Source organism: Amphichorda felina (genome assembly GCF_050947745.1).
Source record: "Amphichorda felina strain 45539 chromosome Unknown scaffold_7, whole genome shotgun sequence".
In the NCBI taxonomy this organism is placed as follows: Eukaryota; Fungi; Ascomycota; class Sordariomycetes; order Hypocreales; family Bionectriaceae; genus Amphichorda; species Amphichorda felina.
Window position 1 is genome coordinate 1,298,542 of NW_028145043.1, and position 27,931 is coordinate 1,326,472.

Genomic DNA, 27,931 nt, shown 5'->3' on the forward strand with positions numbered 1-27,931 from the left:
GAGCAAATTGTCATTTTGTATGTATACCCCTGGTATGATTAGCGAGCGTCAGATCCTGGGGATCCATCTCCAAGGCATATTCATAAGTCACAATATCAAGATATAACATCACGAAGCGTTGGCGCAGCAGGCAGTGATATGCTGTATATTCTCATCTCCCCTGTGGCACTACTTCCAATCCCTGCCCTTTCCTATCACCATTCGGACGTTCACTGTATTGTCCATCACTGTTTCGATGTTTTTAATACAATGATGAGAGAACTTTTGCCATCATACCACGGAAGATCACCCAAAACACTATTCAACTAAATTCCCAATCACGGCCACTTGGCTGTGAATTAACATGCATACTTCCCCATTGTCAATGTGCAGTCGGCCACTTTGCCGCTGAATAAGACATAGCCCAATGGCTATATAAGGACGATACTGCACCTGAACAAACAGATTCCCGAACCTCGCCTCAGGCAAACCAACTACCGCCCTCCACTCCTCACGAGTAGGTCCCCTACCTTCGCCACGCAGACCCCGAGCCCCTGCTGTCGACCGGGCTCCGCGGCCCACTCTCCATGCTGCTCCTCCTCGAGTCGCTGCTGCGGGACACCGGGTAGTAGTACCCGTGGTCCGACTCGCGGCCGCCCCGCGCATAGCGGCGCTCCTCCGGGCTGTGATGTCGCCCATGCCGGCGATGCTGCTGCTGCTCCCCGTGGTACCGCGACGACTGCAGGGTGGAGACCCCGCGGAAGAGGTCCGAAGTCGGCCTGGCCCCCCCGCCCGGGATGGAGTTGCGATGGCGTCTACTGCCTCTAGCAGAAGAAGAGGGGGGAGGTGATGGGTGGTGGCGCCGGGGTGGCGGGGAGGAGTCCCGCCTGCGTCGCCGTGCTACGTCGTGCGGGCTGGGAGAGCGGTGTCGTCGCCGGTGGACGTATTGCTCGGCTAGTTGAGATCCGTGGGATGGAGGCGGCGGGTAGCGGTACGGCAGATCGTCCTCCTCCACGGTGGTGACCAACACGTTCTGTGGCACGTACCGCCTAGAGGCATCAAAAGACGCCGGGTTCCTGTCGGCCAACGCCAGGGGTTGGCAGCGCGGATGGTCGGGCGATGGCCCGGGGGTATCAGACGCAGGGTGCTCACCAGAGGACACCAGAAGGCCTCTCCTCTCACGCCCATCGGGTGAGGGGGGAGTGTCCCTGCAGCTCTTGAGCTTCCCTGCCTCGTACGCCATGATCATGTCGCCTCTAAGCGCCTCGTCGGCCTTGGGGGGGAAGAGGTGGCGGGGGAGCACATCGGGGACCCGTGCTGGGTGTCTCCCGTCGTCTCCAAACCCCTTACCTTCCATGCAGAGCTCGTCCACGGCGCGAGCCAGGCGCTCGGCTTCTTGGTCCGGAGCAGCCCGGACACAGCGGTCCATCCACTCGGCGAAACCATTGACAGTGAGAGCGGGACAGGAGGGCGGTTGGCCGGGAGTCGAGGGGATCAGGTGGTACTCGCACCTCATGTGGTTCAGAAGGGACACAATCGCATCCCTTGTTCCAGCAAAGATGTCTGTCTAGACGTCAGCTGCCGCCGTCGAGATTCCGAGGAGACTCAAAGGGCATTACCGACCTGCAAAGGGGAAAATCTCATGCTCGCACTCAAAGCGATCATAGAACCTGGACAGCTTGTTGATGGTGAGTACTGTCGAGTTCTTCGGTTCAAACGACTCGATCTGCATCTCTGTGTCAGCCCGTCTGTCTATTAGCCACAACACTATGCCGCTCACCATGTGGTTTGCTAGTCCACGATAGACCTCGTGTAGCCTTTCAGTGGGCCTCCATCGGAGGTCAAAGAGCTGCCCCCATACGGCATCGACAGATGGTGGCATCTCAGGGCTTTTGCCCTTGTCGTTGCCCTCCGCCCGGGGCCTAGAGCAGTCGTCATGCTGCTTCTGCGGAGAATCGCCGCTCGACCTTGAGGAATGACATATCTTTGGCGATGGCCTGTTTCTGAAGTGTACATGGGGCATCGGCTGCCTGGGGCGCGAAGGTTTCCTGGAATCCTTGAGGACTGTATCAATGTCAGAATCGGGGCTGAATGACCAGGTGTGGGAGGATCGCGAGTTGGCAGCAACGGAGAGATGCGAACTGGATTGGGGATATGGCCGGTTGTCTGAGGTGGAACCTGGCTCGTCCGCCTTGTCAGGGCGGCTTTCTGGGTGTATCTTTTCGCTCTCTGAGCTGACATAGTCCTCGACAGTGGCCTGGTATGGTTTTGTCGGGACTGTCTCTGTGGAGGGCTGGATAGGTTTTTCTGAAGTGGTGCCCTGAGGTTCGATGGCTAGATGGCATGGCTGTTAGCTGCTACATCATGTTCGTCAGTTGCATAATAGGTTTAACCAACTCTTGCCCTGGGCCGGACGGCTTATGATGTTCTTTTTAGACATGTTGAGGGATGCTTCACCGAGTCCTGGGTCGACAAAGGCTCAAAGTCTCCTTTCCAACTACAGGGGAAACCGAAGAAGTGGATGTCGATTGGCAGCTTGGATGAGTGTGTTCGACTGACTCACTTCAACATAGAGATCAGCCTGGCATTTATCTCTTTTCTCAACACTATATGATTCTGCCCAAGGCAACCGCCAACAGTTTCGTGAAACACACAGCGCATATACGCCTCGCCCTCTTGTTTACCGCCCCGGGAGAGTCCGGGAGATCACGCAATAGGTGTAGCCGTGATCTGATCTTCCATACAAATGCCTCTGTCGGGAGGCGGGGAACGGGGGGGGACAAAGCCACGAGGCACCAGGAGGGAGAGCCCAGCCAGCGGTTCTTTATTCGAGGAGCGATTCCGGAGGGGGAACGACGGGCAGGTAGGGCCATCCGAGTGGACTCTTGGGAATTCATCAGCGGATGCACAGCATCGCTGGAGTCGTGGCAGAGGGGGCATGGATGGCCGTCGCCGAGGAAGACAACTCAGCAGTGTACCCCAACTCGGCCAGCTTGGACGACTTAAACGACCTCATAACTTGGGATGACATGCGCGCTGGCACATGATACAAGGCTGCCCTCTAGAGTGCGCGGCGTGCTGGCCCGTAGTGGGTTGCATAAGCGTTGGCCCATGGCTGCCTTCTCTTTTGCCTCTTCTCGCGCTGCAGCACGAGTCGTAGGAGTCGTGTTGCACGACAGCAGCACCTCAATCAGGCCGCCACCGTTTTTTTCGAGGCCATCGCATGGCATGATATGGGGGCCGAGTTGCACTCAGGGAGGCCTAACGGACAGTCGGACGCGTTAGCCAGGCTCGCAGAGGACGAGTGTTGCATATTATCGATCGGAGCACCAGGGACTGAACCAGCTCATATGACAAGTCACAACTCCCAGATATAGTCGAGCCAGATCTGTCTGGTCAGCCAGATCCGCGATCAAGCTGGGCTCGGCCAGTCTCGAACCATGACGAGGTCATCCGACCTCGATTGTTGGGCTGCAACGAAGAATTGCCGCTCCCTCCCCGAGCCAGAAAAAAGCGTCCAAGCAGGTTACCTCTGTACAACGTGAAAAATGGATAGGTGCAAGTTCGCCCATACTAATCGGGCGCAGATTTTCGGGGATCTCGGGCTTTTCGAAGTGGAATAACAAGCAGGAAGCCCACAAGACGTAACGTGAGAGAATATGGGCGAAACTTGTGGAGTGAGAGAGAGGACAACTCATCCTGATCTTGAGTAGCTCGTGCTCCCGGCTGCCTGTGTGCTAACTCCGCGGATAAGCAGTGTACCTACGCACACGTTTTGTGCGTAGGTGGATGGATAGGTGCAGGTCGATGGTTTAAATGCAGCATGCGGGTTCACGGTACCTCAAGCTGCCTGCCTTACCAAGGGTTCGTAGCTGTTTCCATGAGCCTCCTATCCCGGAAAAACAGCAAGCCGTACAGTACATAGATAGAGTATTCGTACAAGTTTCAATACATCCTGAAGGAGCGCACACGTTCAAGCCTTTCTGGTATAACCCCCTTTCGCCTAATATGTATAACTCACCGGCAGGAATAACAGAATAAGGATGAGCTCTGCAGAGATACCTTACGCTTTGTACAACAAATCCAGGAATCCCGTCGCGAGATCGACCACGACGCTCTTGTTCGGCAGCGAACCCGCCACGCCATAGAGCGCCGCCGAGTCGCCCATAGCCTTGCCCTTGGCACCCTTGCCCTCGACGAGCCGTACACGCTCCTTCTCGCGTTCCGCCTCGACCACGGCTTCGAGGTCCGAGATGAGCTTCTCCCACACCTTGACAATGGGCATCGTCACGGCCACGTGGATCGCCGGCGGGTTCTGCAGTGCATTCAGGTGCCACCCCTTGCCCGACATACCGTCGGCAATATCGTAGATGTTGAGGTTCCGAGCGGTAAAGGACACGACCGACACTAGCGGCCTACCCAGAATCTCGAGCTCGCCACTCAGAGTGGGCGTGTCCCTGATAGCGTCAGCCATCTTCTTAGCCGTCCCCACAATCTTAACGCAGGCATCAATGTAGCCCGCCTCGCCAACCGTCATGAGGCTGGCCCAGCACCCAGCAATCAGGGCACCCGGGCGCGAGCCGGCAATGCCCGGCGACGCGTACACGCCACCCGACCAGTCGGGGGACACAAAGTACTGGTACGTGCGCAGCTCGGTCGTGCGGTAGAGCACCGTCGAGTTACCCTTGGGTGCGAAGCCGTACTTGTGCGTGTCGCAGCTGATGCTCGTGACACCCTTGAGGCGGAAGTCGAACGGCTGCGTCTCGAACCCAGCCTTTTCGAGGAAGGGGACGAGGAACGATCCCAGGCAGCAGTCGACGTGCAGGCACACCTTCTTACGCAGGGCGAGTTTAGAGAGAGCGGCAATATCGTCCATGATACCGTGGGGGAAGTTGGGTGCCGAGCCGACGAGGAGGACCGTGTTGCCGTTGACGAGGCGCGACACGGCAGCGACATCGACTTGGTAGTTAGGCGCCGGGCACGAGACGAGGTGGATCTTAATGCCGAAATACTCTCCCGCCTTGTGGAACGCCGTGTGTGCCGTTTCGGGGAGGATCCTAAATACCGAATGCTATTAGACACCATGCCAACACCTTCAATTTTCCAGAGCAACTCACATCTCGGGTTCCGTAACTCCCCGCTCGGTGTATGCCTTCTGCCTCGCCGACAGGCACGCCATGAGGATACTCTCGGTTCCTCCCGAGGTCGACACACCCGCAGCGCCCGGTGGCGCGTGGAAAAGGTTGAGCACCATGCTAACGACCTCGGCCTCCATTTTGCGCACACCAGGAAACACGTCTGGGTGGATGGGGTTGGCAACAGTGAACTTGCCAAACGCCTCGGTCTGCAGCTGAATCAGGCCATCCTCGCCGTGGTAGACGGCGCCAGAGACGTAACCATCCTCCCAACGCGTGTGGTCCATGTCGGCCAGAGCCTTGAGCTCGGCGCGGACGGCATCCTCGGTCATGCCCTCAGGGGGCAGAGTCAGGTGGCGGGTCATGTCCGTCTTGGTGAGCTTGTCGGACATTTTAGCGAGAGACTCGCGGACCTGCTTCTGTACCTGGCCGCGGACAAAGGGCGCGCGCAGGAAGTAGCCGTAGGCGATTCGGCGGATGTCATGGTACAGCTCGAGGATGGCGCCGAGGATGCCTCGGCCCTTGAGTTTCCAGTAGGCGCGACGAGTCCATCGCAGGACGAAGTAGATGAAGACGAGGTTGCGCAGGCTGCAGAGGGTCGAGTGTCAGTGCGAGCTGTCTGGGGTTGTTGGTGATCCGCCGCAAGCAGGCCACGGCACACAATTGCCAATGGCAATCGCCATGTCATCGGAGCGGCATCATCGGAAAGCGGGCACTCACAGGTCCAGGTTGATCATGTCCAGAGACAATGTCACCTTGGGCTTCCGCCTCTTGACCGATTCGAGGCTACCCCTCAGGCTGACGGGCATTCGTGAGCTGCCCGGCATGGTGGCTAGGTACTCTGTTAAGCACTGAAGACTCGCGGTAGCTTGTGCGGACTGCGAAATGCGGATCTGGGGAGCGGCCGGAGCGGCAGATGGTGGGGAGAGGACGCTATTTGGACATTTTCCGGTGGGGACTTGCAGGCCCCGGATGTGGCAAACTGGCTATCACATGGCAGGTCGCCGACTGCGCGGGGGGCGCCTTCCAAGATTGTTGTGCCTGCCTCCCTTGCGCCAGCGCTGAGTTAGTACGAATGCTGCTATGTCCCCCGCGGATGCCGAGGGCCGATCCTCCATACCAGATGCACCTTGATGCAGCGCAGCACCTAGTTAGCTCGTGTACGTACATACCACGCGTTCGTTTGTCATGATCCTTGCTGAGCCGCCTAAACCCGTCTGTACTACTCCGTACTCCGTTGCACAATGGTAGCTCCAGGAGTCCAGGGTGCCATCATGCCATGGTCATCGGTACTAGGAGCTTCCTGTACATCCGAAGTAAACAAGATAAGGTATTCGCAGGTACGCAGCTTCCAGTACGCATGCGATAGATGATCGTTATCCTGCACTTATACAGAAACGTGGTCCAAGTTCCCATAGCACTACACCCTCGCGCCGGGCATGAGTTAGTCCATCAATCCATCCCCGCATCGCAATGGCCTGACCATCGCATCCTGAGATACCTGGTCATGCATCAACCCATCCGCAAGTGCTAGTGCTATGTACGTCGTAGAAGACAGACCCTCGCCAGATCCAATCCAAGCAACGCCAAATAGAACCATGTAGCCAAACCAGTGACAGGCCAAAGCAAATAAGTAGATACACCAGTCCGTTGTCATATTTGCCCCTAAACGCCAGTAGCCATCCCCTTCAATATTTTATCTCTGCTCTTATGATGCCGCCAGGTTTTGCTGGAACTTGTTCCAGTACCACTTGGACTCGTTCTCACAGCTCGTCTTACCGTTGACGGTGCACCCCTTGAGCATGACGACAAAGTCGCCCTCCTTGTACACATCGCCAAGGTTAGCGTGCGCGTACGATGCAATGGTCCGCTGTGGCACCAGAGCAATCTTGGAAAGGATCGTGGGGTGCCACTGCACAATGTGCTCCTATAGATAATCATGTCAGGACGGCCATCCATAGACGAGATGAAAAGGAAAGGGAGGCTTACCAAAGCATGTCTCTCCGCCTTCTGGAAGTTGTATGTCCTATAGAGCGGGTCCATCCACGTCTCGGTGAGGAACTTGGCCCAGTCGCCGTTCCTAATGAGCGCGCTGTCCGACACCAACCCGTCCTTGTCCTGGGCAATAACCAACCCGGTGTCCTCCGCGCGCAGATACGCAAACGTCTTGATGATGCTGTCGGGCGGCACGATAGGGTAGTCCCTTATCATCAGGCTCTCGAGGGTCCGCGGGGCTAGCACCTGCTCCTCGACCGACCGGCTCGGCTCCATGATGAATGCATCCTGGCCGAGGTGCCAGATATACTTGCAGTCCGGGTACTTGGACAGAGCGTGGCGCATGGCCATGATCTTGGACCACGACTTGGGGAAGCGACCGGTATCGTAATCGCTGGCCTTAGCTATGAAGGTTTCGTACCCTGTGTTCCACGTCAGCGTCTTGTCTCGCAACCCAGCCCGGGCCCTCCTGATCTTTGCGCACCGTGCTTTGCGGCATATTGCTCGCGGTTCTCCCGTATCGTCTTCAGGTAGGTTTCGCTGTAGATGGTCGGATCAACAACAGTAACAATCACCACCGGGGGGTTCCCCGACGGGACATGCTCGTGGTAGGGATCTGGTCTTCTAGATCCCGATAGAAGATAGAGGCCTCCCAGGAGCGCCAGCAGCAACAAGACCACTGTTCTGAGGCGGGCTTTTCGAAGGAGAGGCACTTTCGACGATCGCGGTCGGAATGGCGGCGGGTCGGAGCTCTTGCGAGGGGGGTAGGCGAAATGCATGTTGCTCGCTGCGCAGAGCGCGTGGCAATCGAAGACAGTGTCTCGATGGCGGCCGTCTTGGTTCGCAGGGCGGGACTATTTCGACGCGCCGTTAATTGATGGTATTGCTGATTATTCCATCCAGGCGGTTGGGCAGCACTCGCTTCGTGAATTCGGGGACTCGTGATGTGGGAGAGGAGGAAACGGGGCGGACTCGGATAAGGCTGGGCTGCTCTCGCGGCAATAGATCTCTCTCTACGGTGTACGGATAGATAGCTGAAAATTGGCCAGCACAGTAGCCGGGCCTTCTTATGCTATTTCTAACCAACCAGTCTGGTGAGAATGGAGATGCGAAGATTGTTTCCTGGTTGATGAGGGAGTAAAAACTATGTCTAAGAAGTAACGGGTCCAGAGCTGCGCAGTTGATGGTCGTTTTCGTCTTGGTGATCGGCACTTTAAGCTTTCCACAGCCTGTGGCGACCCCAGCCCAAAACACTTGCCTACCTACCTACCCTTGACCGCCCGAAACTCTGGATCGTGGCGAAACACGGCATTTATTAATAATACTACTACTTATACACTCCTTGTAAGTACCTAGCATTAATTGGTAGTGTCAAGTTATTCTTCGCCATCTCGTATCTAGAAATAATTTAGGGACTGGAATAAACGAGTAATAAATTGGGCGAACAAAATTTGGGGCCACTACTACTTTGTATCTATTAATATTAGCACGTCTATGGTTAGGTCTAGTTGAGTACTCTATCCGCTTATGTGCGAATTTTATACCTTGACATCGAATAGTGTTTCCTGGTGAACGATGGCGTCCCCTGAGGTGAGAAGACTATCTTATATGCAGGTCCCGTTAGAACCAAGCCTACCCCTACGGATCAGCTGGACATCATACTGAGTACCTTAAGTACGTAGCCAAGGAAGCCCCATGTACTCTGTACGGATGCCTAGATTGACGTTAGGCCGCCGTAGCAGCTATCAGATGGTTCAACCTATCTTGAGAGCCCCTGACCGCTCAGGACAACTGCCACCATACCCAATCGCTTGCATACATGTATTTTCACGTGATGGCTTGCCCCGGATTCTCGAGCAAAAGCAAAAACATTATTTGTTCTGCGCACCATGATGTTCGTCAGGCTGTCATGCCGCCATGCCCAACTCATGACTTCACCATTCTTAGTCCCATGTGATCACCGCCTGCCTTCACCGCCCAGGGTCCTCAATTGCGCTTCATCGTTGTGTGGAGAGTGGCCTAGATTGCAACTGGACTTTGGGGAGGTGGCCTTTATTCATGGTTGATAGAATAGGTAGTCACATATCCCGTCAAGGCGGCACCCCGTCCACCAACAGTTGGGAATTAACTCGGTGTTATAGCTGAATCAAGTTTTGCAATTAGAAAGACGGCATTAATGGGTTCGTGGAGATCGGTGAGGCGAGATCAACACCCTGTTCAACGAAAACGTGTGTGCTATGATCCGTCCGTTTAGGTACCGAGATGAATCTTGTCGTTGATAAGGTCTGGTGGTGATTGGTTTTGGGCAAGCGGACGCTACCTGTGACTTTCTCCCAGACCTCTCTATGGAGCAAACTGGTAGATATCGAGGGGGGAAGCTTTTACGAAAGATGGGCTGGTTGTACTTTGTATATCCCGGGTGTTGGAGGAGTCCGCGCGCATGTGAGGGAGTTTTTATCCCAAGCTCTAAAGCTGGAACATGGTGGAACATGTCATCATTACCCCCGAGACCTTGAATAAGACCGCTCTAATGTAGATGTTCTTTGACGTGATGGATCTGAGCCTAGATGAGTCCCCATCTACTTGCCCGACACAAGGTGAAACTTGAATTACAATTGCGGACGAGTTGCGTCTACATCGCCATTACCTCGGCTTTCGTTTTGTGAACACCTTGAGCATGCAACTGTTCTACTAGAAATCACACTGGATGACTCCTTGGCTAAAACCGGAATGAACGTAGACATCCCACTCGTGGTGGTCAACAAGGCTAGGTAATCAGGGATACACCATCTTGAGGAGGCTAGCAGGTGCTCACAACCGGTGTACCAAGCCTTTTACTGTGCTGCTTGATCGGTAAGGCTCGATCTGGTCCTTCATAAGCCCTTGATGGCAACGAGAATGGTCCGAGGGATGCCCCATGCCGTGATTCATTGTGAAGAGTAGAACCGCTACTTCGTAGCTTCTGGCATACTGGGAGACTCTAATAGTATTAGAAATATGTCAATAGTACGTACTAGTATCCGGTACTGTAGTCTGGACAAGTGTAAGCAGGGACATAGAATGTTGGAGTCCGTGCGTTCCCATTTCTGCCTCAGGGAACGGAAAGACATACAGACAACACCGCAAACTCTACTCTTTCGATTTGGTGTCCGATAACCGATGATGGTAATATGAGGCCGATTGGCTAGAGGCACCCATTCTGACTTTCGAAAACTCGTCCCAGTGTTGCTGTGATCGAAGACGTAGGCCTAGAGCTCTCTTGTATCGCTCAGCTTCGCGGCGGCTGACTGTCCGACGAGATCTTGCGATTTGTTTTGAGATTCACCTTGCTCGTCTGTGCTGGACCCATAGGTACGTGCCAACCACGCTCGGAACCGCGTTCAGTCCGGGGAATGATGTGAGATCCATGTGAAGGCATCTAATCACTCCACTGTCATGCCACTTGAACGCCACGACCTGGGCTCCAGATGCCAGTGCTTCTGCATGTCGGCACCCTTGCATGCTAGGATGTGTACGAGTATTGATGAGGTGAAGCAGGTTCTTGTTACTGCACATTTCAAGTTGCTTTTTCTATGGCAAGGACTCACAAACTTGATGTTCGTAACTTCGTTTTTGACCCTGGCAGGCCTGGATCCACCGTTTCCAGTCTTGCGGGTCGCCAGGCTCGTCATGTGATTCTGGTGAAAATGATCAGAACATACCCCTGCCCTGCTGGGGGCACAGTGCATGATGCACCAGCTTCCATGTCGTGTCGGGGGCGACTCTTTTTGTCCACAGTTGTTTTACCCGGACCAGCGGCCTCGGTCAAGCCCCAGGAGTCAGGACGGTAGCGCGCGCGCTGATCTGACGCGTCAGGCGGACTTTGGGCCACGCCGCCACGGCACTTGCGCCTCGTTTGCCCTGCCACAAACGGTTCCGACCGTTGGTGATCAGCGCTTGACGGATAACGGGAATCGCACTGGCAGCTGCCGGCCACCTGAGTGCCTGAGAGCCTGAGAGCCTGAAAGCCTGAGAGTCTGAGAATCGGGAAATGGGGTGATGGAGGATGGCCAAGGCTTGTTGATGGCGCGTCGTGAAAAGATCCATGGCCTGTGCTCCCTCCAACTGGGCATCGAGCTTTCCGTCACCCGTGGAAGGCGGGAACCTTGGCGGTTGGTCCCCGAGGTGATAATTATTATTTTGGACTCGTGCCTGGCGTCTTTTTCCTTGCCCGAGGTGGTCAATGGTTCCCACCGTTGGTTTGGAGTCGAAAACTCCACGCGACGACACTGCACCTCACACTGTCCAAGCCTCCAAGGCATGAAAAGCAATTATTACCTGTTATAGGACAACGAACCACCATTAACCTTGTTCTCTGACAGCCCTCGGAGATGTTTCCCCTTGCTGCTGAGACGGGGCCTGGATATTTTTATTTTTTATTTTTTTTTGGTTTGACGCCTGTCGGCAATCGCCCACCCGAACAATGGCAGTGGTCAAGGGTTTCTCTTCCACGGGTTCTCTCCCCACAAGCCCCAAGTCGACTCGTCAAACCCGTTAACTGCCAACTGAAGGCACAGATTGACTGACACATGGAGAATTCCCCCACTTCCCTGGCTGGACTGGGTTTAGGCCGTTGACAGGGCCCTTTCCCGCCGAATGGGAGCCCATCCGGCGCCGGTTCATGTGCTGTGCTGGCACCAGCAAGGTGAAGAAGAGGGTGCATAGGATGCACCACGGGTCTCGTTTGGGGCTAAAAGGATGCATTGTTACTTCATAAATATACGGATATTGTTCATGGTTTCCATTTCTGGGCGTTGGCTGGTTGACGCCCGTTTCCCTCATCGCATCCATTCCTCCAGCCAGTTGGTGCCACTGACGTGCCTTCCAGGTGCCATCTTCTCATCCATTCGTCTCCACCTATGATTGCACACCAATTAATACTTTTTTATTATTGCTATTATCCGCCCATCCATCCATTCTAAAGATGCTTACTATTAATCCCACGCTGGATATTACGCCCTGAAGGATCACTGAACAGCGGGATAATTTTGGCGCCGATCAGGGCACCACCCTCTCTGTAGGTACCTGCGTGCGTGCGGCGTCGCCCGTGTGTTGACCTTGTTCCTTTTAGGTACCTGACTAGGTTGGTCAGCTCCACTCGCAACGCAAATTGCCCAATTTGAGACGTCCAGGCCCCTGCCCGTTAGCGAAATTGGCGACCCCTCTGACCCCTATCAACCCTCTGGAGTTTGAATCTTCCGGCTGGCCGTGAGACTGGGACGCTCCCCCGTCATAATTCTGACACGGCGAACTTGTACGTACCCTTGATGGGGACAGGGATATCGCTTTCATCTCCAGTTCGTCGGTGCAATCTTCGCGGACTGAGCACAGACAGTCCCTTTCAAGTCTGGTGGATATTCTACCGTGGACGGAACCACGGATGTAGTCGGATACTTTTCACTGTGAATCCTTTCATTATCCCGGCCGACGAGTCGTCTTTCATGGCTCGACGGTGTGGCATCACGGTTCTTTTTCCTCGGTGGACGGCCGGACTAACATGGCGACTTCTAGCTGCCTAGTGCTTTCTTTTGGATATTCCAAACACCTCCGCAATCACAGCTCAAAACGAGACACGGGTCGCCTGTGCAAACTGGAAGACGTACCCGTACAGAGGACCCTGTCTGGGGTTGACGATACATACCTTAGTACGTACCTCTCCAGCGGGCACAGTTGTTAGCTCCCGCCCCACGCCGATCCGCTGGGCACCTGCTAGCGCCCACTCACCAGTCTCGCTGAGTCGCTGCTCTCACACACCACGCTGCGCTGCTCGCGGCGTCCAGTACTTGCCGCTCCCCCTTCGCCAGAGCTCCAGACTCCTTTTCCAGCTTTCTTCACACTCACCTCCAGTCCTTCCTTCACATCGAACCACTCCTCTTCAATTGCCTTTTCGACATCACCACGCTCTGCCGACCTTCATTATTGACAATTAGCGACCGCTACCCTTCCGACCTTACCAGCGCCCAATCAGTTTTTTCTTTTTTTGTTCAATCGCACCCCATCACTAACCTGAATGACCCCGATAAAACGGTACCCGGCTCTTGGACAGAGCTCCCCTGTACGACCGTATTGATCGAGGTGCGTTGTCCGCAGTTCACCGACACCCTTTGATGGGATTCACTGGTCTGACATCTGACTCTAGGGTTGCTGGCGCTCTCACCTATAATCTGGCGCATCGACTACCTTGCACCGCGTCTCGCTCTTACCTCTCGCCAACATGACGGTCGCTGGCGACTCTTCCCTTCGTGGGTCATCCCACGGGAACTTGGCCCTTGAGGATCGCTTCGAGGTGCTCAAAGAGATTGGCGATGGAAGCTTTGGCAGCGTCGTTCTCGCTAGGGTCCGAACGGCTGGCGCAAACGTTGCTCGTCGTGGTACCGTTGTAAGTTAAACTTTCGGCTCTGAAGCCTCCCGTCCTGGCGCCCTTGCCTAATCAGGTCATCTCTGTAGGTCGCTATCAAATCGATGAAGAAGACATTCGAGTCCTTCCAGTCATGCCTCGAGCTCCGCGAAGTCGTTTTCCTGAGGACTCTCCCGCCGAACCCGCACCTCGTCCCCGCCCTCGATATCTTTCTCGACCCATATACTAAGAAGCTGCACATTTGCATGGAGTATATGGAGGGTAACCTTTATCAACTGATGAAGGCTCGAGACCACAAGTGCCTGGACAATGCAAGCGTCAAGAGCATTCTGTTCCAGATTATGCATGGCCTTGAGCACATCCACTCCCATCACTTCTTTCACCGCGACATCAAGCCCGAAAATATTCTCGTATCCACATCCGCACACAACGAACCTTCGACGGCATTTCGACGCTACTCGGCTCTCGTGACACCGCCATCCACCCCTCCTACCTACACTGTTAAGCTTGCTGATTTCGGCCTTGCCCGGGAAACACACTCGAAGCTGCCTTATACCACGTATGTCTCGACAAGATGGTACCGGGCGCCCGAGGTTCTTCTGAGAGCTGGCGAATACTCCGCACCTGTCGATATCTGGGCAGTTGGCGCCATGGCCGTTGAGGTCGCTACCTTGAAGCCTCTCTTCCCTGGTGGAAACGAGGTTGATCAGGTTTGGAGGGTATGCGAAATCATGGGTAGCCCCGGGAACTGGTACAACAAATCTGGATCCCGTGTTGGAGGAGGCGATTGGCGTGAGGGCACGAGGCTCGCCGGAAAGCTAGGATTTTCTTTCCCCAAGATGGCGCCTCATGCCATGGATACTATCCTCCAGAGTCCCCAGTGGCCCCCTGCACTGAGTCATTTTGTGACTTGGTGCTTGATGTGGGACCCCAAGAACCGTCCCACCTCGACACAGGCCCTTGCCCACGAGTACTTTGCCGATGCCGTCGATCCGCTGAGACCGAAGTCATCCACGTCCAGGATGCTGGGCCGCAAACAGTCGGATCTGGGCCGCAGCTCCACACCGACACCCACGATCGCCTCGTCGAAGCCCTCGTGGTTCCGCAAGTCTCTCATCGGCCGCAACGACACGCCTGAACCACTCGTGACCCAAAACCTTCAGCCCAAGGAGCCCGCTGGTCCTCGCCCGGCACCCATCCCCCCATCAACCCACACCGAAATTGCAGCCAATACCCAGCGCGCCGGTGCTGCGAAGCGGAATACATGGGCTAACGGTGCCTCGAACATGGCACCAATGCCCATTCTTCCGTCTATTCGACCAATCTCTCCCCTTTCCGATGCTGTCACGGCTCGGGCCAACAACCGCTCGAATGAGATGCTCGCAGGCCAGGAGAAGTCCAAGAAGATTGGCCGTCAGCTGTCTGTCAACTCAAGCACGAACCACTATGCCGACATTCACCGCCAGCAGGCTGAGCGGGCTCTGAATGGGAATTCTGGGCTTGCTTCTCCTCCTGGTGGCCAGAAGGAAGGGTTCTTCTCTCACCTTCGCAAGCGCGCTCGCCGGTTGTCGGGACGACACCAGAACCCTTCTACACCCCAGTACGAAGATCTTGAGGCTGGGACGGGGTGCGGACCCTCGCTCAGCAACAATAGATCATCTCTGATTGTTGATCAGCAGCAAGGAGGTGCTCCCCGTGCAGACGTTTACGAGTCATTGGACAAGACCCTCCGCAACGTGCAGAACAATCTGGACACTCATTCCCTCGCCCCGGGTACTTATCAGACTGGGAACACCGGCAACTTGAAGCGCCACCACTCGCTTCCCCAGCAGCAGCACCGATCGGTCGACAATTTAGTTGGCACTGCGCGGACTGGACCGATTTCCAGCCGCACACGACGTGCCCAGGCCACTCAGGGCGTCCGTCAATACGAGGCTCCGGCCGAGGAGGACGAGCTTCTTGATGAGGTCTTGACGTCTACACAGACAGCTATGAGGCACATGGATCGAGAGAGCGGCAAGGCCGTACGCCAATCGGCTAGCAATCTTGGCCTGAGCAACCCGTATCCGACGCCGTCCCCATCTGCGAACGGGAATCAGATACTCTTCGCGGACGGGAACGAACCGATTCGCCCGAAGCCACTTGATCTGAGCAAGAAGGCCCAGGGCCACACAAAGTGGCCTACACCTCCATATGAGGAGAGTGAATGGGCAGCATCAGCTTCTGCAAGTATCTGGGCTGCTGGCAACAGATTTTAGGTGGAATGACACCTATTCACCCCACTCTGTTCCAAGGTTCCTCTGTGGACGGTTGGATTAGAAAAGTGCTTTTGATGTACAGTTTTGCATGGTCACGGTGTTTGGTGTTGGTCACACAGCCACTCCCTTTTCCCTCATTCCCTTGGGCTCGTTGCCATTTCGACTTGATTTATACCTGGCAGCTTCGCATCTCATTCTATTCAGCGCCAAATCGACATTTGAGAATACCCGGCTGAGGTCATGGACTTGACCCTTCCAGCCCTGTTACGCACTCATATTGTTTTTCTCTTCGGACCTTTTTTCCCCCCAGAATGCCTCTGCGATCAATACCCCCCATATAGACTGAGAATGGCGAGCGCGAGTTCTTTGCCCCAGAAAGCATAGCAACAGATGCACACCAAGGAGCCATTTTGATTTCGATTTTTTCTGCCATCTTTATTTCATTTGTTAGACAGCGGAGTCTAAGAAGAGGACGGAGTACGAGGGTTGTGTTCTTTCAATCGTTTATTTCCTACATTTACTGGTGGGAGGCTTACCAGCTTTTATGCCATATATATATTATATACATTATCACACTCCAGACGGACAAGACAGCACGGACGGATGACGAGTGCAACGGTCTGAGGATTGCTTTAGTCTTCAAAAGGGGAAGTGTCAAATATTCTTAATGTAGCCGCCGGAGAGCGGCTTGAAAACGTTGGGTGGAGAAATAGGACGATTCCCTCCTGGATAGTGAAGGGGGGTAGCCTGAATATACTGCTGTGAGCTAATTGTTTCCAAATCAATGACTTGTCAATGTAGGTACTGAGTGAAATGTTCGCATTCTCTGATCTAGGCTAGTGGAGTGATGTTTCTCGCATCAGGGCGCCACAATGTGCCAGATGGGGTATTATGTACGCATGGCATGGTTGCTGCTGAGCGGCCCGATTACAAGTTGACGACTACGCAACTGGGCGATGTAATGCCGGCATGTCGTTTCACGACAGGTAAGATCAATTGCTGATGTCTGGTCTGTCTGGCGAGAGGCTGGACCAGACGGCGGACCTACAGGGCGAGGAGCCTCGCAGGGTCCGGTTTCTGGTTGCCTAGAGTCTTGGAGGGAAAGTTGGTACGGTGGACTGGCGGTACGGAGTGGGTAGTTTACGAGTACTACTATTTACGAATGCATGGAGAGCGAGATGGGCTACGATTGACGGCCTGATGCCTGGAGATGTTGATATTCTTTGCATATGACTGGGGTGGATTTCTCCGAGGCCGTTTGGATCAGGGCGCCTGTCGATTCCTTCGATGGAGCTTCTAGAAAGGCACGCATGGAGTACCACCCCACACTCCTCCCCACAGTGATACGAATACACTCTCGAAGGATGGACATAGGGGTTCACATCTCTATATCTCTACACGGGCCACTGCGATTTCAGGGCGCGCGCGGAGATGACCTACTGCAAGGGGTGTTATGTCGTGGCTTGTCTAGGCTTCTTGGGGGATAGAGAAAGCCACAGCAGAAACACACATCTCCAGATTTAGAAGCTTTATGGCGGCTTGACGTAGAAGGTGGTTTCCAAAACGGGGGGTATAATATGTCGATCGTGGATACCGACCGTTCGGCGCCGCCGATGCTAAGGAGAGATCCGTCTTGGGTGGGGTTCTGGAAGCGCCAACGGTCTCCAGGTTACTATCTTGACCCGTTGATACTGCTCCTATCTGTACTAGTGCACAGAGACGAGTGGAACCACAAGTAATGCTGAGCCAACGTTGGACGCTTGCTGTAGGGCGCGCGTGCGGTGAGCTTGGTCCATGTGCTACGTCTAAGCTATGTTTCGGGAAGCTGAAGTTATATGGAGGAGAAGCATCGTTCGAGCGATGATGGGCCGCTCCATGGTGTATGTAGCTTCGCCTCGGTGGCTGGTGTCCAAGAGTGGCGCTTCTCTAAGAGGCAAAGGGATGGGATGATAGCACAGTCTTGAGAGGGGGGGATCCTTTGGGTCAACGACATGCCTCGCATTGGCCGGCCTGGTGGATGGCAGATCTGATCTGTAATAATCTGGGCTGGTACCTTGTCTTGCCTTGTTAGGCTACATATGTCTTGCCCTACCATTAGTGGTAATACTCGTAGTAGTTTGGACCTTGGGCCAGGCAGCAGGCTCAAGGCCGACCCATACCTTAGGCTTTGAGAGGCAAGTGAGGTTGTCGATCCATGCGGCTGCTTGGGGTTCCAAAATCAACAGCCCTGAGCACGAGTACGAGTATGCGGCTGGATCAGGTACCTAAGATATGTGACCTAGATTTGGCAATGGCGGGTCGTCGACCATCATTAAAATGCAGCTCGCTTTCCCTCACTTTCTCCCGCGTGTCATATTGCTCTTGTGGCTAAGCTTCCAGAATTCAATCCCATCCCTGTTAGTTCCTCAGTCAGTGGAACGCCTCAATCGAATCACCCAGTTAGCGAAACGCGGGTCAGCCACTTGGGTAGCAGTCAACTCACCACTGCTGATCATTGCCTGCGGGTTTCAAAGACAGTGAGTTTCATGCGGTTCTATATTTGGCCGATATGAATACGGATACACAGGGCTGAGCTGCCGATGATGCAGGACTTCCAGGCTTCTTCCAAGGCTGTCTGTCAAACTGATAGCGTGGGTACGCCATCATTATTCTCGTCTGCGACCACCTACCTCTTAGTTGGTACCTTGGTATGAGGTAGCTCCTGCCTGCCGCATTGTTTCTTATCGACAATACTCTACCGACAAACCGAGCTCCGTTGTCGGGAAGGAGCTTCTGGCACCCCGCATACCCACTTGCCCACATTCCCGCTCTTTCAGCACCCGGGACGGCGACGGGGATTGCTGCTTCCAGCTTGCGGTTTTCAGCTGAGGTGGTGCTGTTAGCCTGTTAGCCTGTGCTGCCCCTGCCTCTCGGCTGACCCCTGTGAACCTTTTCTCCAAGCTTCATCACCAGGCGATTGCGCCCACGATATTTCGCGTACATCTTCTTTCACGCGCAGTCAAGCCCAACAACCCGACTCGAACGGCACACGGCGTCGATCACTGAGCGCGCTCAAGAGAAGGAAGATAAGAGCAGGGGTTCATTCGTTTATTCACACACCAATGGTAGAGCTTGACAGCGACTGCTGAGTCCCAATCGAACCACCACCAGCTCAAAAGACCCCTCCCCTCAACCTCGCCGCTCGACCGAACGTTCACTCGGCGTTGCTCCGCTGGCTTCGCAAAGCTGGTTGATCTGAACGGCGATACGGGACAAGATCTTTTGGTCACTCTAGCCTAGCCTCAGCACTCGAGCTACATAATCACGTCGCCTCTACCTGCTCAAGGGAAGCGTTGGCCTTGCTGACAGCTGACGTGTCGGAATCCGGTCTAAGAGGAAGCTGTCATATTAGGCATACGCTCAGGGCCACACAAGTTCCTCACGACGATTTAGGTACTGCATTGGATCGCAAGGCAACGAGTGCTATTTATGGACGTGGAGATTCGCCCGTGACAGCGAATTTCAGAACTCGATTTCCTACATCCGCCTTACGTGCTGGTCCTGGTGCCTCCCTAACCCCACGATCTCGGGTTGACTCGAGAAAGACGAGGGGAGCGAGTCGAGCCGAGTTTCCCGCGACGGACAATCTCAACTCGAATTGACTCATCATCATTGAACTGACGTTGAGCTGCCGTCCGCGACACGGCCACCTTTTAGCTGCTGTTTTATCATCACTTGCCGCTGTCATTATCGTGGCTGCAGTTGGATCACGGTACGCGCACAAGGGGCATCAGACTGGTGGGGCTAGGCTTCGACGCACCTCTGTGGACAGTGACGGTACTTGTTGGATGTTGGCATCGCTGTTGTGACCACTCGCCTGGTATCAACGATTCTGCACCTCCGCCCCTCTTCGGTCATTCATCCGCCTGGGCATTGTGGTATTAGTCAACCCACCTCTCCCAACTTCGTCCCGACCAGTTTTAGCATCACCACTGCTTCCTTGACGATAATAAGACATCCTCAGCTCTTTTTTGACCAGTGCGACCCCGCAAACTCCCGAAGAGCCTCGACCTCTCCACCACCTCCTCCACCAACTCAATCTCAAAGACAGGCCATTACTCACCTTCAGCGCCCTCTCTACATTCTCTCATCATGAGCCTGAATCTGCCTTTGCGCACCACCACCACCAACACCAGTACCTCCACATCCTCGACAACACCCAGCCGGCGCAACCAAGAGAGTCGCAACTATTTTACCAGCTACACCCCACCGAGCTCAACCGAGGCCATCAACGGTCCCGTGAGAGAGCCAGCTCGGGAGCTCCCCCCTGTCAGTGACCGTCTTATTGTTGGGGTCGACTTTGGCACTACGTTTTCAGGGTTAGTTTGTTGCATCTGCGGTAGGATCTTTTGCTAAGTATATTATAGAGTTGCTGCCGTCTACACCTCAACACCTGACGACATCGAAATCATCAAGACGTGGCCGGGCGGAAACGGCATCACCTCTGACAAGGTTCCCACCGAGATTGCCTATGATTACCCGTCCAGTCCACCGTCAGGCTCCGAACCCACAGCGAAATGGGGCTTCCAGTTCAAGCCGGAGGAGTCGCGTCTCCGTTGCATCAAACTGTTCTTGGATCGTTCTCAAAAACTTCCCTTCTATGTCAGCCCTCTGGACACCGCCGCCCAGCTTAAGCGCTTCAACAAGAATGTTGTCGACGCCGTCAGCGACTATCTCACCCAGATCTATAAGCACACTATGGACACACTGACACGGCGATACGGCGAGTCTTTTATGGCCTCTACGCGTGTCGAGTTTGTCCTCACTTGCCCAGCCGTCTGGAGCGATGCCGCCAAGAACACTACTCTGCAGGCCGCCGAACGTGCGGGGATGGGAAGCCGGTCCGAGATCCAGATGATTAGCGAGCCTGAGGCGGCAGCCGTGTACACTCTTAAGGCTATCCAGCCCAACCATCTCAATGTCGGGGACAATTTTATTGTGTGCGATGCTGGTGGCGGTACAGTTGAGTAGGGGGGTTCCGAATTCACGCTTGCAGAGCTGATGAACTGACCCTGGCACTAGCTTAATCGCCTATAAGATTATGTCACTGAAACCGCTACGGGTCGAAGAGTCTGCGGTGGGCACTGGTGGACTGTGTGGAAGTGCCTTTTTGAATTACAGGTTCGAGGAACACGTTCGGGGCCGACTGGGCCAGACAAGGTTCGATGAGATGAAGCAGAAGAAGGGTAAGACGTGGCAGATGGGCCTGCGGTACTTTGAAGAGTTCGTCAAGCGTAATTTCAACGAGGATGAGCACCAGGAGGTGAACATCCCGTAAGTGGGCCCCCATTCTTGTCTTCCTAACTTTGGAGTTTCAGAGACTGATAGCAGCACGTGGTAGGTTCCCGGGCCTCCCCGACGATGAAGAGGTTGGTCTTGACTCAGGCTTCATGGTGATGACGGCGGAGCAGATCAAAGACATCTTTGAGCCGGTGGTGAAGGAGGTTACCGATTTGGTGCAGGGCCAAGTGTCAGGTCTCCGCGCAAAGGGGGGCGTTGTATCGGGAATCGTTCTTGTTGGTGGTTTCGGACAAAGCGACTATCTCTACCGTCGACTCAAAGCGCATTTTACCAGCGCTGCCCCGCCGCCATACAGCGAGCGCCCAACTCACGCGAACGCTACCTCGATCCAGGAAACAGGGTCGATCGAGGTGATGCAGCCTGTGTATGCTTGGACGGCTGTTGTGCGAGGAGCAGTGCTCCGTGGCCTGGAGGGGAACATGGTCATCTCGCGCAAGTCGAGAATGCACTACGGTACTTCGTATGCGACTGTATACGATGAGGAGAAGCACTCTGTGAGTGAACGATACTGGTCGCCGCTATGGGAACGGTGGATGGTGTCAGACCGCATGCAATGGCACATAGCAAAGGTGAGTGCACGGCACCATGATTTGAATGCATATCTAAACCAGCAGCTGACGGATGAGGCAGGGCGAATCACTATCGCCACTCTCGCCAATTGCTTTTCATTACACGCGGAATTTCCGGCCTGGCCAATCACTTATAGTAACGGACGACCTAATCGCTTGCGACGCGGACGAACCGCCCGCAGCATACACACGCGACCTGATTCATGTATGCACGTTAACAACAGACCTCAATGCCGTGCCTCGAAGTCTCTTCACAAGGCTCACTACGACCCGCGGAGTGGAATTTGACAATCTCGACTTCACACTGGAGATGATTGTTGACAGCGCTGGTCTTGGGTTCGAGCTCAAGGTGGATGGCGTGCGGTACGGCAGAGTGGAGGCTGAGTTCCATTGAAACAAGACAAAGACATTCACCCAAAATACACAACGCGGATAAAAACAATGTTGGTGATTTTTTTCCGTTGGATACCTCCCAGATAGAAGGCTTCGGGGTGTTTGAGTTTTGGATGGCGAATCTGGAGCATATAGCGCATCTCAGATGCCTGGGGGTTTCCCTATGCTGGTAATATCTGGGCTCTGATATGGAGACTCATATCTTGAATCTTTCTCATGAAACTCCTCGCGCCCATCATATAGCCTTCAGCGCCGGACTAGAGCACCATGATCCGAGGGAGCTTCGTTGCTCGCACAAGCCCCGGTGGCCTGTATCGTTGATCTGACCTCTGCTACCCTAGCCTCTGAGATGCCTTCGCGATTAGGCGCTGAGGGGCCTTTTCTCGGCGTATATTACACATGATTTGCCACTTTCTGCGATAAGGCGTGTTCAAGATCTCCAATGAGAGCCTCCAGGGTCCGATTTCCCTGAGCAATGGCCTTCTCCCTCTGGCAATTCATGGCAATCCGAGCCGCATGGACCATGAAGCTTAGGCACAACCATGACCGACCTGCAAAATTGGTCTCAGGAGCGTATACGAGAGCAGCCACCTGGTCGAGCCAGTGCTCGACCAGCTCGTCTGCGTCGATTTTCATGTCGATGAATTTCGCCAACGGGCCCAGATGCCCAATTATTCTTCCCAGCCATCCTATGAGCTCCTCTACTCATTGTCAGTTATTATTATGACAATGTAAATTAATTTGGATAAGGGGGGGTATAGGTGGAGTGGAGCTCCTACCAGCGTGATCCATGGGAGATGGGATGCGGAGGGTGAGTTCGATTTCGCCGTCTCCCGTTTCCCTGTAATTGAGGTTCTCTGTGAGAGGTCTGGCTTTCTCCTTGTTGTCTTCCATGTTGTCTCTATGTCCAGGACAAGTATGCTTCTGAGGGAGTACTAGATGTGCTGCCGGCTGAGATGGGGAGGCTGGAGAACCTGGAGGAAGAGGGTTCTTCCCGGAGACTTATATCGAAGCTCCCCATTTGGAATGACGCTGAATTATGAGTACGTTAGGGACTGCATCACAGCCATGTTTGCCCAGACGTATCTTGGGATGAACGGCGCCTATCTTCAAGTCCCATACAGTCACAGCTGCGTACCTGCAGAGACAGTAGGCTAATCACGGCTGATGAAAGTTTCGGTGTTTTACGCAATACCATACTCAGGGGCCTACGGTAGTGGGATTGTGAGTCGAGCCCTGCCGAGGATTCCTAGTACCGCTTACAATAATAGACGTTCGTAACAGCTTATTTTGCGCTATAAATTGAGTAGCGGAGCAGTATTTCTTTGTGATTTGTAGGTGCAATGTCGAGTGAATCTCTTGTGGTTTGAATAGGTTTAACTGTCCCGCGGGGCAAGTACGTACTAAGGTAATAATACTACCTACGAATATCCGTACTTGTAGGGTAAAAATTGCCGGCAAACGTTGTCTCAACCTATCCATATTGTTCTTGGCCAGAAATTGAAGACAACTTTGTCGCATACTACCCATTAGGTACTACTAGTAGTTAATGCTATGCTTATAAATTGAGCTTGGCGGTAACTCTGCCCCGAGACCAACTCCTTCTGAAGTTGATGCGGCTAAAAATCTGCGAACCAAAAAAACTCACCGAGGCTCTTGAAAAGGTGTCTGAACAAATACTCTTGTCGTTGGAAGCATTATCCTGGAGTAATCACGAGAAGCAACGGAAGGGGCCAAACGAGATGCTCGCTCTCAACAGGCCACGGTTGCATTGACATATGCAAGCATCCCGGCCACAGTGCAGCAAAGGAGGACTTTATGAGCTTCCCTTGCATGAAACAGGGCAGCCAGCTGACCCCAACTACGCGAGGAGGTCCAATATCTCTTGCCTCAATCCCCTCGGCCGCTATTACTATCGATAGATAACGCTGGTAAGGAAATGCCCCGGTCACAGAGTTGGACGGCTAGCTCATCGGCAGATGGGAAGACAGACAGAGGTGACTAGGCTTCCTTGTATGAGCATCCGGGGGACCAGGTACTTGGGATATTAGGGTCGACATCGCCGCGTGGTCCCGGGCGTTGCTGGAGACTCGCGGAGCCGGAGCCGACCTTTGATGCCGACAGTATTATGTGAGCTGGTTTCGGCAGGAGAATCGACAATCAAGTTGAACAGGCCAGGGCCCAGGGCCCCAGGCAACCCAGGAGTCGAGGAGGTATTACGAGACCGCGAAGGGGGGGGGCCTGTTCTCCAACGGGACGGGCCTCTGTCCAGCTACGAACTAGCGCCCGCTGGCGATGGGGAATCGCCGCAAGCTCAACTTGCAAGAGTCAAGATGAGGGGACGAAGCAATGGGCGATGAATGAATCGCAGAGTAATAATATTACCAATGGCTGGGGCTTGGAGGTGGCAGGGTACAGCCTAGGTACCTGCTATGCAACAACGTGCAGCAGCGGGGAAGCACCTTGCATCCCCACTGACCGTAACTTCCAGGTTCCCACTTTCCTCGAGGTTCCAGGTTCTTTGAGGGGGCCACTGGACGGCCACCTTGACTGCCCCAAGGGGGGTGCCAGACGTGGCAGACCAACCGACGATGCCAATACGAACGAGAAAAGACCTCGACGCCTGGTCTTGTCGAGTGACTAGAGGTAGGGTAGCCACGCAAGTCCCAAAACCGAGCCGCCCAGATGAACGGGTCCTTCATGCCCGACGAACGCACAACCAACATGCATGGAGTCCATAAGTCCATGAGTCCACGAGTCCATCAATCCATGACCCCACGCCTATCAAGCCCCGAGTTCTCACACCACCTCAGCTCCAACAAGCTCCAACCAGCTCCAAACGCACCCAGCTGGCTGGGACGCGTCCCGGGGGTCTGGTAACACTGCACGGCATGTCTTTAATAGTCGATGCCTACGGATACAGAGAGCCGAAATCCACATTACCGCGCAGTTCAACCCTAGAATGAACCACAGTAACTCGACGACACAAGGTCTCTTGATAATCACAAATCGACATCGCAGCCATTACCTTCGTAGAGTCCGAGCTTGTGATGCATTAATAGACCCTAGTCTCTAGCCCACCAGCGTCTTGCAAGGAAGCGACCAGGCAAGCAAGTCCGCAGCCTCCGACTGGAACCGTCGAGCCAGGGCGTCTAGATCCCAGTGGCCCCTCCCGCTTTGCGACTGGCCGGGGCCCAGTGGTCAATGGATAGTACAGTGTGTATGCTACTATGTACTAGGATCATGACAGTGGAGAGCATTCTCCACGGTACTAGTGGCCTAGGGCGATGCACTGATGCATGAAACTCGGAGCATGACTGTGCAGGATACCACGAGGCCACTGGCTGACGCCACCATCCAGGACAAGAATTGCGGGATGGGGATCCACGAATGGATGCCTACCTCCGTACGGAGTACGCAGTCCCTAGTTAATAGCTCGCGGGGCTGGCCGAAGGTGACTGCGAGACTGGCTCCAGGGAGATAAGGTGAAGGGTCTGTGAGGCATATAGTCCTTTCTGGACCCTTGGGATGTGGCCCTCACCCCATCGTCACATCCAGTTCCATTCTTTTCACCCTCTGTCCGTACTGAAAACCGTACTGAGAGACTCATTGACCATGCGTGTCGCAGTCATTGGCGGCGGACCATCCGGCCTTGTCCAGCTCAAAGTGCTGCTCTCTGCTCACAAGCACTTGCCCACGGATGAGCCCTTCGAGGCCAAGCTCTTCGAATCCTACAGCGAGGTCGGCGGCGTCTTCCTACACCACGTCTACGAGGAAGCTGAACTCGTCTCCTCCAAGTACCTCACCACATTCTCCGATTTTCGCCCTCGGCCTGAGGACAAGGACTTCTTCTCCTCCGATCGGTACCGGGAGTACCTCAACGAGTATGCGACGCACTTCGACCTATGGCCTCACATCCATCTCAGCACCACGGTGACTGGCGTGAGGAGGGGAGACACGAGTGGGCATGTTGTCAGCTACAGGGGCCCTGATGGGACAGAAGTGATATGGGAGTGTGATGCCGTCGCTGTGTGCTCTGGTGTCCACTCCAAGGCTCACATCCCAGACATCCCCGGTATCGAGAATGTGCCTACCGTTCTTCACTCGCAGGACTTCAAGAAACGTGAGCAGTTTGGCAAAGATACAACCGTCATGGTGCTTGGTAGCGGAGAAACGGGCTGCGACATGTGCTACCTGGCCGTCACGTCTCCCACCAAGCGAGTTGTCTTCTGCCATCGCGATGGCTGGATCGGCGCGCCCAAGCGTCTCCCTGGACAGCGTTTCCTTCCTTGGCTCTTTGGCGACAAGGAGGTTGACTATCCTCAGCTGCCGCTTGACGCCAGCCAGATCACCCTCTTCGATACCATGTACGTCCATCCGATGGTGCGCGACTCGATGCTCGTGTGGGACTACTATCACTTTGTCGCCCTGACCGCCGGGTGTTGGCTCTGTGGTGGTTCCAAGTATGGCGTCGACCAGTTTGTTGGCCAGGTCTATGGCGAGCGTTTCCACTCATCACGGTGTAAGTTTCTCTCACTTTCACTCGAATCAACAGGCATGCTAATGCCAAGTGCTACAGTATTCTGGAATAAGGCCTGGCAACGCGTGAGCAACTACGTTTCGACCCCCTGGCGCCCGACCAAGTGGCCCCTAGCCACGCGGATCCGCCGATTCTTCTTCAAGACCGCCATCCCCCCTCCCCCTCGCACCGTCGAGGTGGCCCCTTTCCCATCGCACATCTCCTCAGATGGCGTCGCCCATTTCCCCAACACCGGCCGTCCGGAGGCTGAGCTGATCAACAAGACCATCGTCAAGCCCGACGTCATTGTCTTTGCCACGGGATACATCCCACACTTCCCCTTCCTCAACACGGAGTTCAACTCGGGTCGCCGCCCCTACCCAGCCTCTTATGACGCCGACGTGCGCCAGATCTGGTCCTCCGATGATCCCACCGTTGGCTTCATCGGCTTCATCCGCCCGGGCTTCGGCGCCATCCCGCCCCTCGCCGAGATGCAGTCCATGCTCTTCACCATGAACCTCCTCAACCGCGTCCCCGCGCCCCTTTTTCCCGACGACGAGTGGCACTACCGCATGATCCACCCGCCCAGCAACCGCATCACCTACGGCGTGGAGCATGACAGCTACGCCTACCAGCTGGCCAAGGATATTGGCGGCGCACCTTCCTTCACCGACGTCCTGCGCGTCGCCCTGCGCACCCGCCGCGGCTGGCGCCTCCCCTACATCTGGGCCGGCGGCGCCAGCTTCAACGCCAAGTTTCGCATGGTCGGCCCCTGGCGCTACGACGGCGCCGCCGAGGTCCTCACGGGCGAGCTGTGGGAGACCATCACCCGCCGCGAGGGCCTGTTCGGCAACGTGCCCCTCAGCCTCACGCCCATGCTGTACCTCGGCGGCGCCAGCCTGGCCTGCTACCTGTACTCGGGCTTCTGGGCTGTCCTCGCGAAGACTGGGCTCTGCAAGCCCGTCGTCCCGCGCAATGCCGTCAAGGAGAAGTTTGAGGAGCTGGCCCGTATGGAGCGGATGAAGAAGCTGCAGCAGGCCGGGATGGACAACAAGATTAGCATCAGCAGCGAGGAGGTTTGAAGAGCCGATGCTGATGGTTGAAACAGGGGATGAGAGCGTGTGATTTTCCAACGGATGAAGTACCATGTTTTCGGCCAGCTACCGGTTACTTCAAAATACCCTGACATCACTCACTTACATACCCCAATGTACCTAGGCAAGAAGGTTTCTTGCATATTCCCTAGGCACAGACGAGTCGGGCCAAGAGCTCGTTGTTACGATGTTATGAACAAGGCAGTCTTCAATTGATTCCCAAACTAAGAATGCTTCTGGGCCGTACTCCCC

At 54.8% G+C, this 27,931-nt stretch overlaps 6 protein-coding genes across 6 annotated transcripts; 3 read left to right on the forward strand and 3 right to left on the reverse strand.

Annotated features, from left to right (window-relative positions):
* Positions 1-505: 505 nt before the first annotated feature.
* ACO1O0_007212 (uncharacterized protein) lies at positions 506-2,419 on the reverse strand (the record flags this gene model as incomplete). Its single annotated transcript, XM_083196585.1, has 4 exons — positions 506-1,542; positions 1,603-1,705; positions 1,760-2,313; positions 2,377-2,419. The coding sequence occupies 4 exons, from the start codon at positions 2,417-2,419 to the stop codon at positions 506-508; spliced, it is 1,737 nt and encodes a 578-aa protein (XP_083047793.1).
* Positions 2,420-4,042: 1,623 nt separating this feature from the next.
* On the reverse strand, positions 4,043-5,941 carry DPL1 (sphinganine-1-phosphate aldolase DPL1; the record flags this gene model as incomplete). Its single annotated transcript, XM_083196586.1, has 3 exons — positions 4,043-5,036; positions 5,097-5,702; positions 5,835-5,941. The coding sequence occupies 3 exons, from the start codon at positions 5,939-5,941 to the stop codon at positions 4,043-4,045; spliced, it is 1,707 nt and encodes a 568-aa protein (XP_083047794.1).
* An 881-nt stretch (positions 5,942-6,822) lies between these two features.
* On the reverse strand, positions 6,823-7,888 carry MNN11 (galactosyl transferase GMA12/MNN10 family-domain-containing protein; the record flags this gene model as incomplete). The annotated part of the gene is made up of 3 exons (XM_083196587.1): positions 6,823-7,041; positions 7,104-7,531; positions 7,594-7,888. 3 exons carry the CDS (start codon positions 7,886-7,888, stop codon positions 6,823-6,825), a joined length of 942 nt encoding a protein of 313 aa, XP_083047795.1.
* Positions 7,889-13,362: 5,474 nt separating this feature from the next.
* Positions 13,363-15,764, forward strand: IME2 (kinase-like domain-containing protein; the record flags this gene model as incomplete). The annotated part of the gene is made up of 2 exons (XM_083196588.1): positions 13,363-13,527; positions 13,596-15,764. The coding sequence occupies 2 exons, from the start codon at positions 13,363-13,365 to the stop codon at positions 15,762-15,764; spliced, it is 2,334 nt and encodes a 777-aa protein (XP_083047796.1).
* A 4,131-nt stretch (positions 15,765-19,895) lies between these two features.
* ACO1O0_007216 (Hsp70 family protein) lies at positions 19,896-22,067 on the forward strand (the record flags this gene model as incomplete). Its single annotated transcript, XM_083196589.1, has 5 exons — positions 19,896-20,122; positions 20,171-20,770; positions 20,826-21,077; positions 21,145-21,673; positions 21,735-22,067. The coding sequence occupies 5 exons, from the start codon at positions 19,896-19,898 to the stop codon at positions 22,065-22,067; spliced, it is 1,941 nt and encodes a 646-aa protein (XP_083047797.1).
* Positions 22,068-25,681: 3,614 nt separating this feature from the next.
* Positions 25,682-27,667, forward strand: ACO1O0_007217 (dimethylaniline monooxygenase; the record flags this gene model as incomplete). Its single annotated transcript, XM_083196590.1, has 2 exons — positions 25,682-26,588; positions 26,646-27,667. The coding sequence occupies 2 exons, from the start codon at positions 25,682-25,684 to the stop codon at positions 27,665-27,667; spliced, it is 1,929 nt and encodes a 642-aa protein (XP_083047798.1).
* Positions 27,668-27,931: the final 264 nt, after the last annotated feature.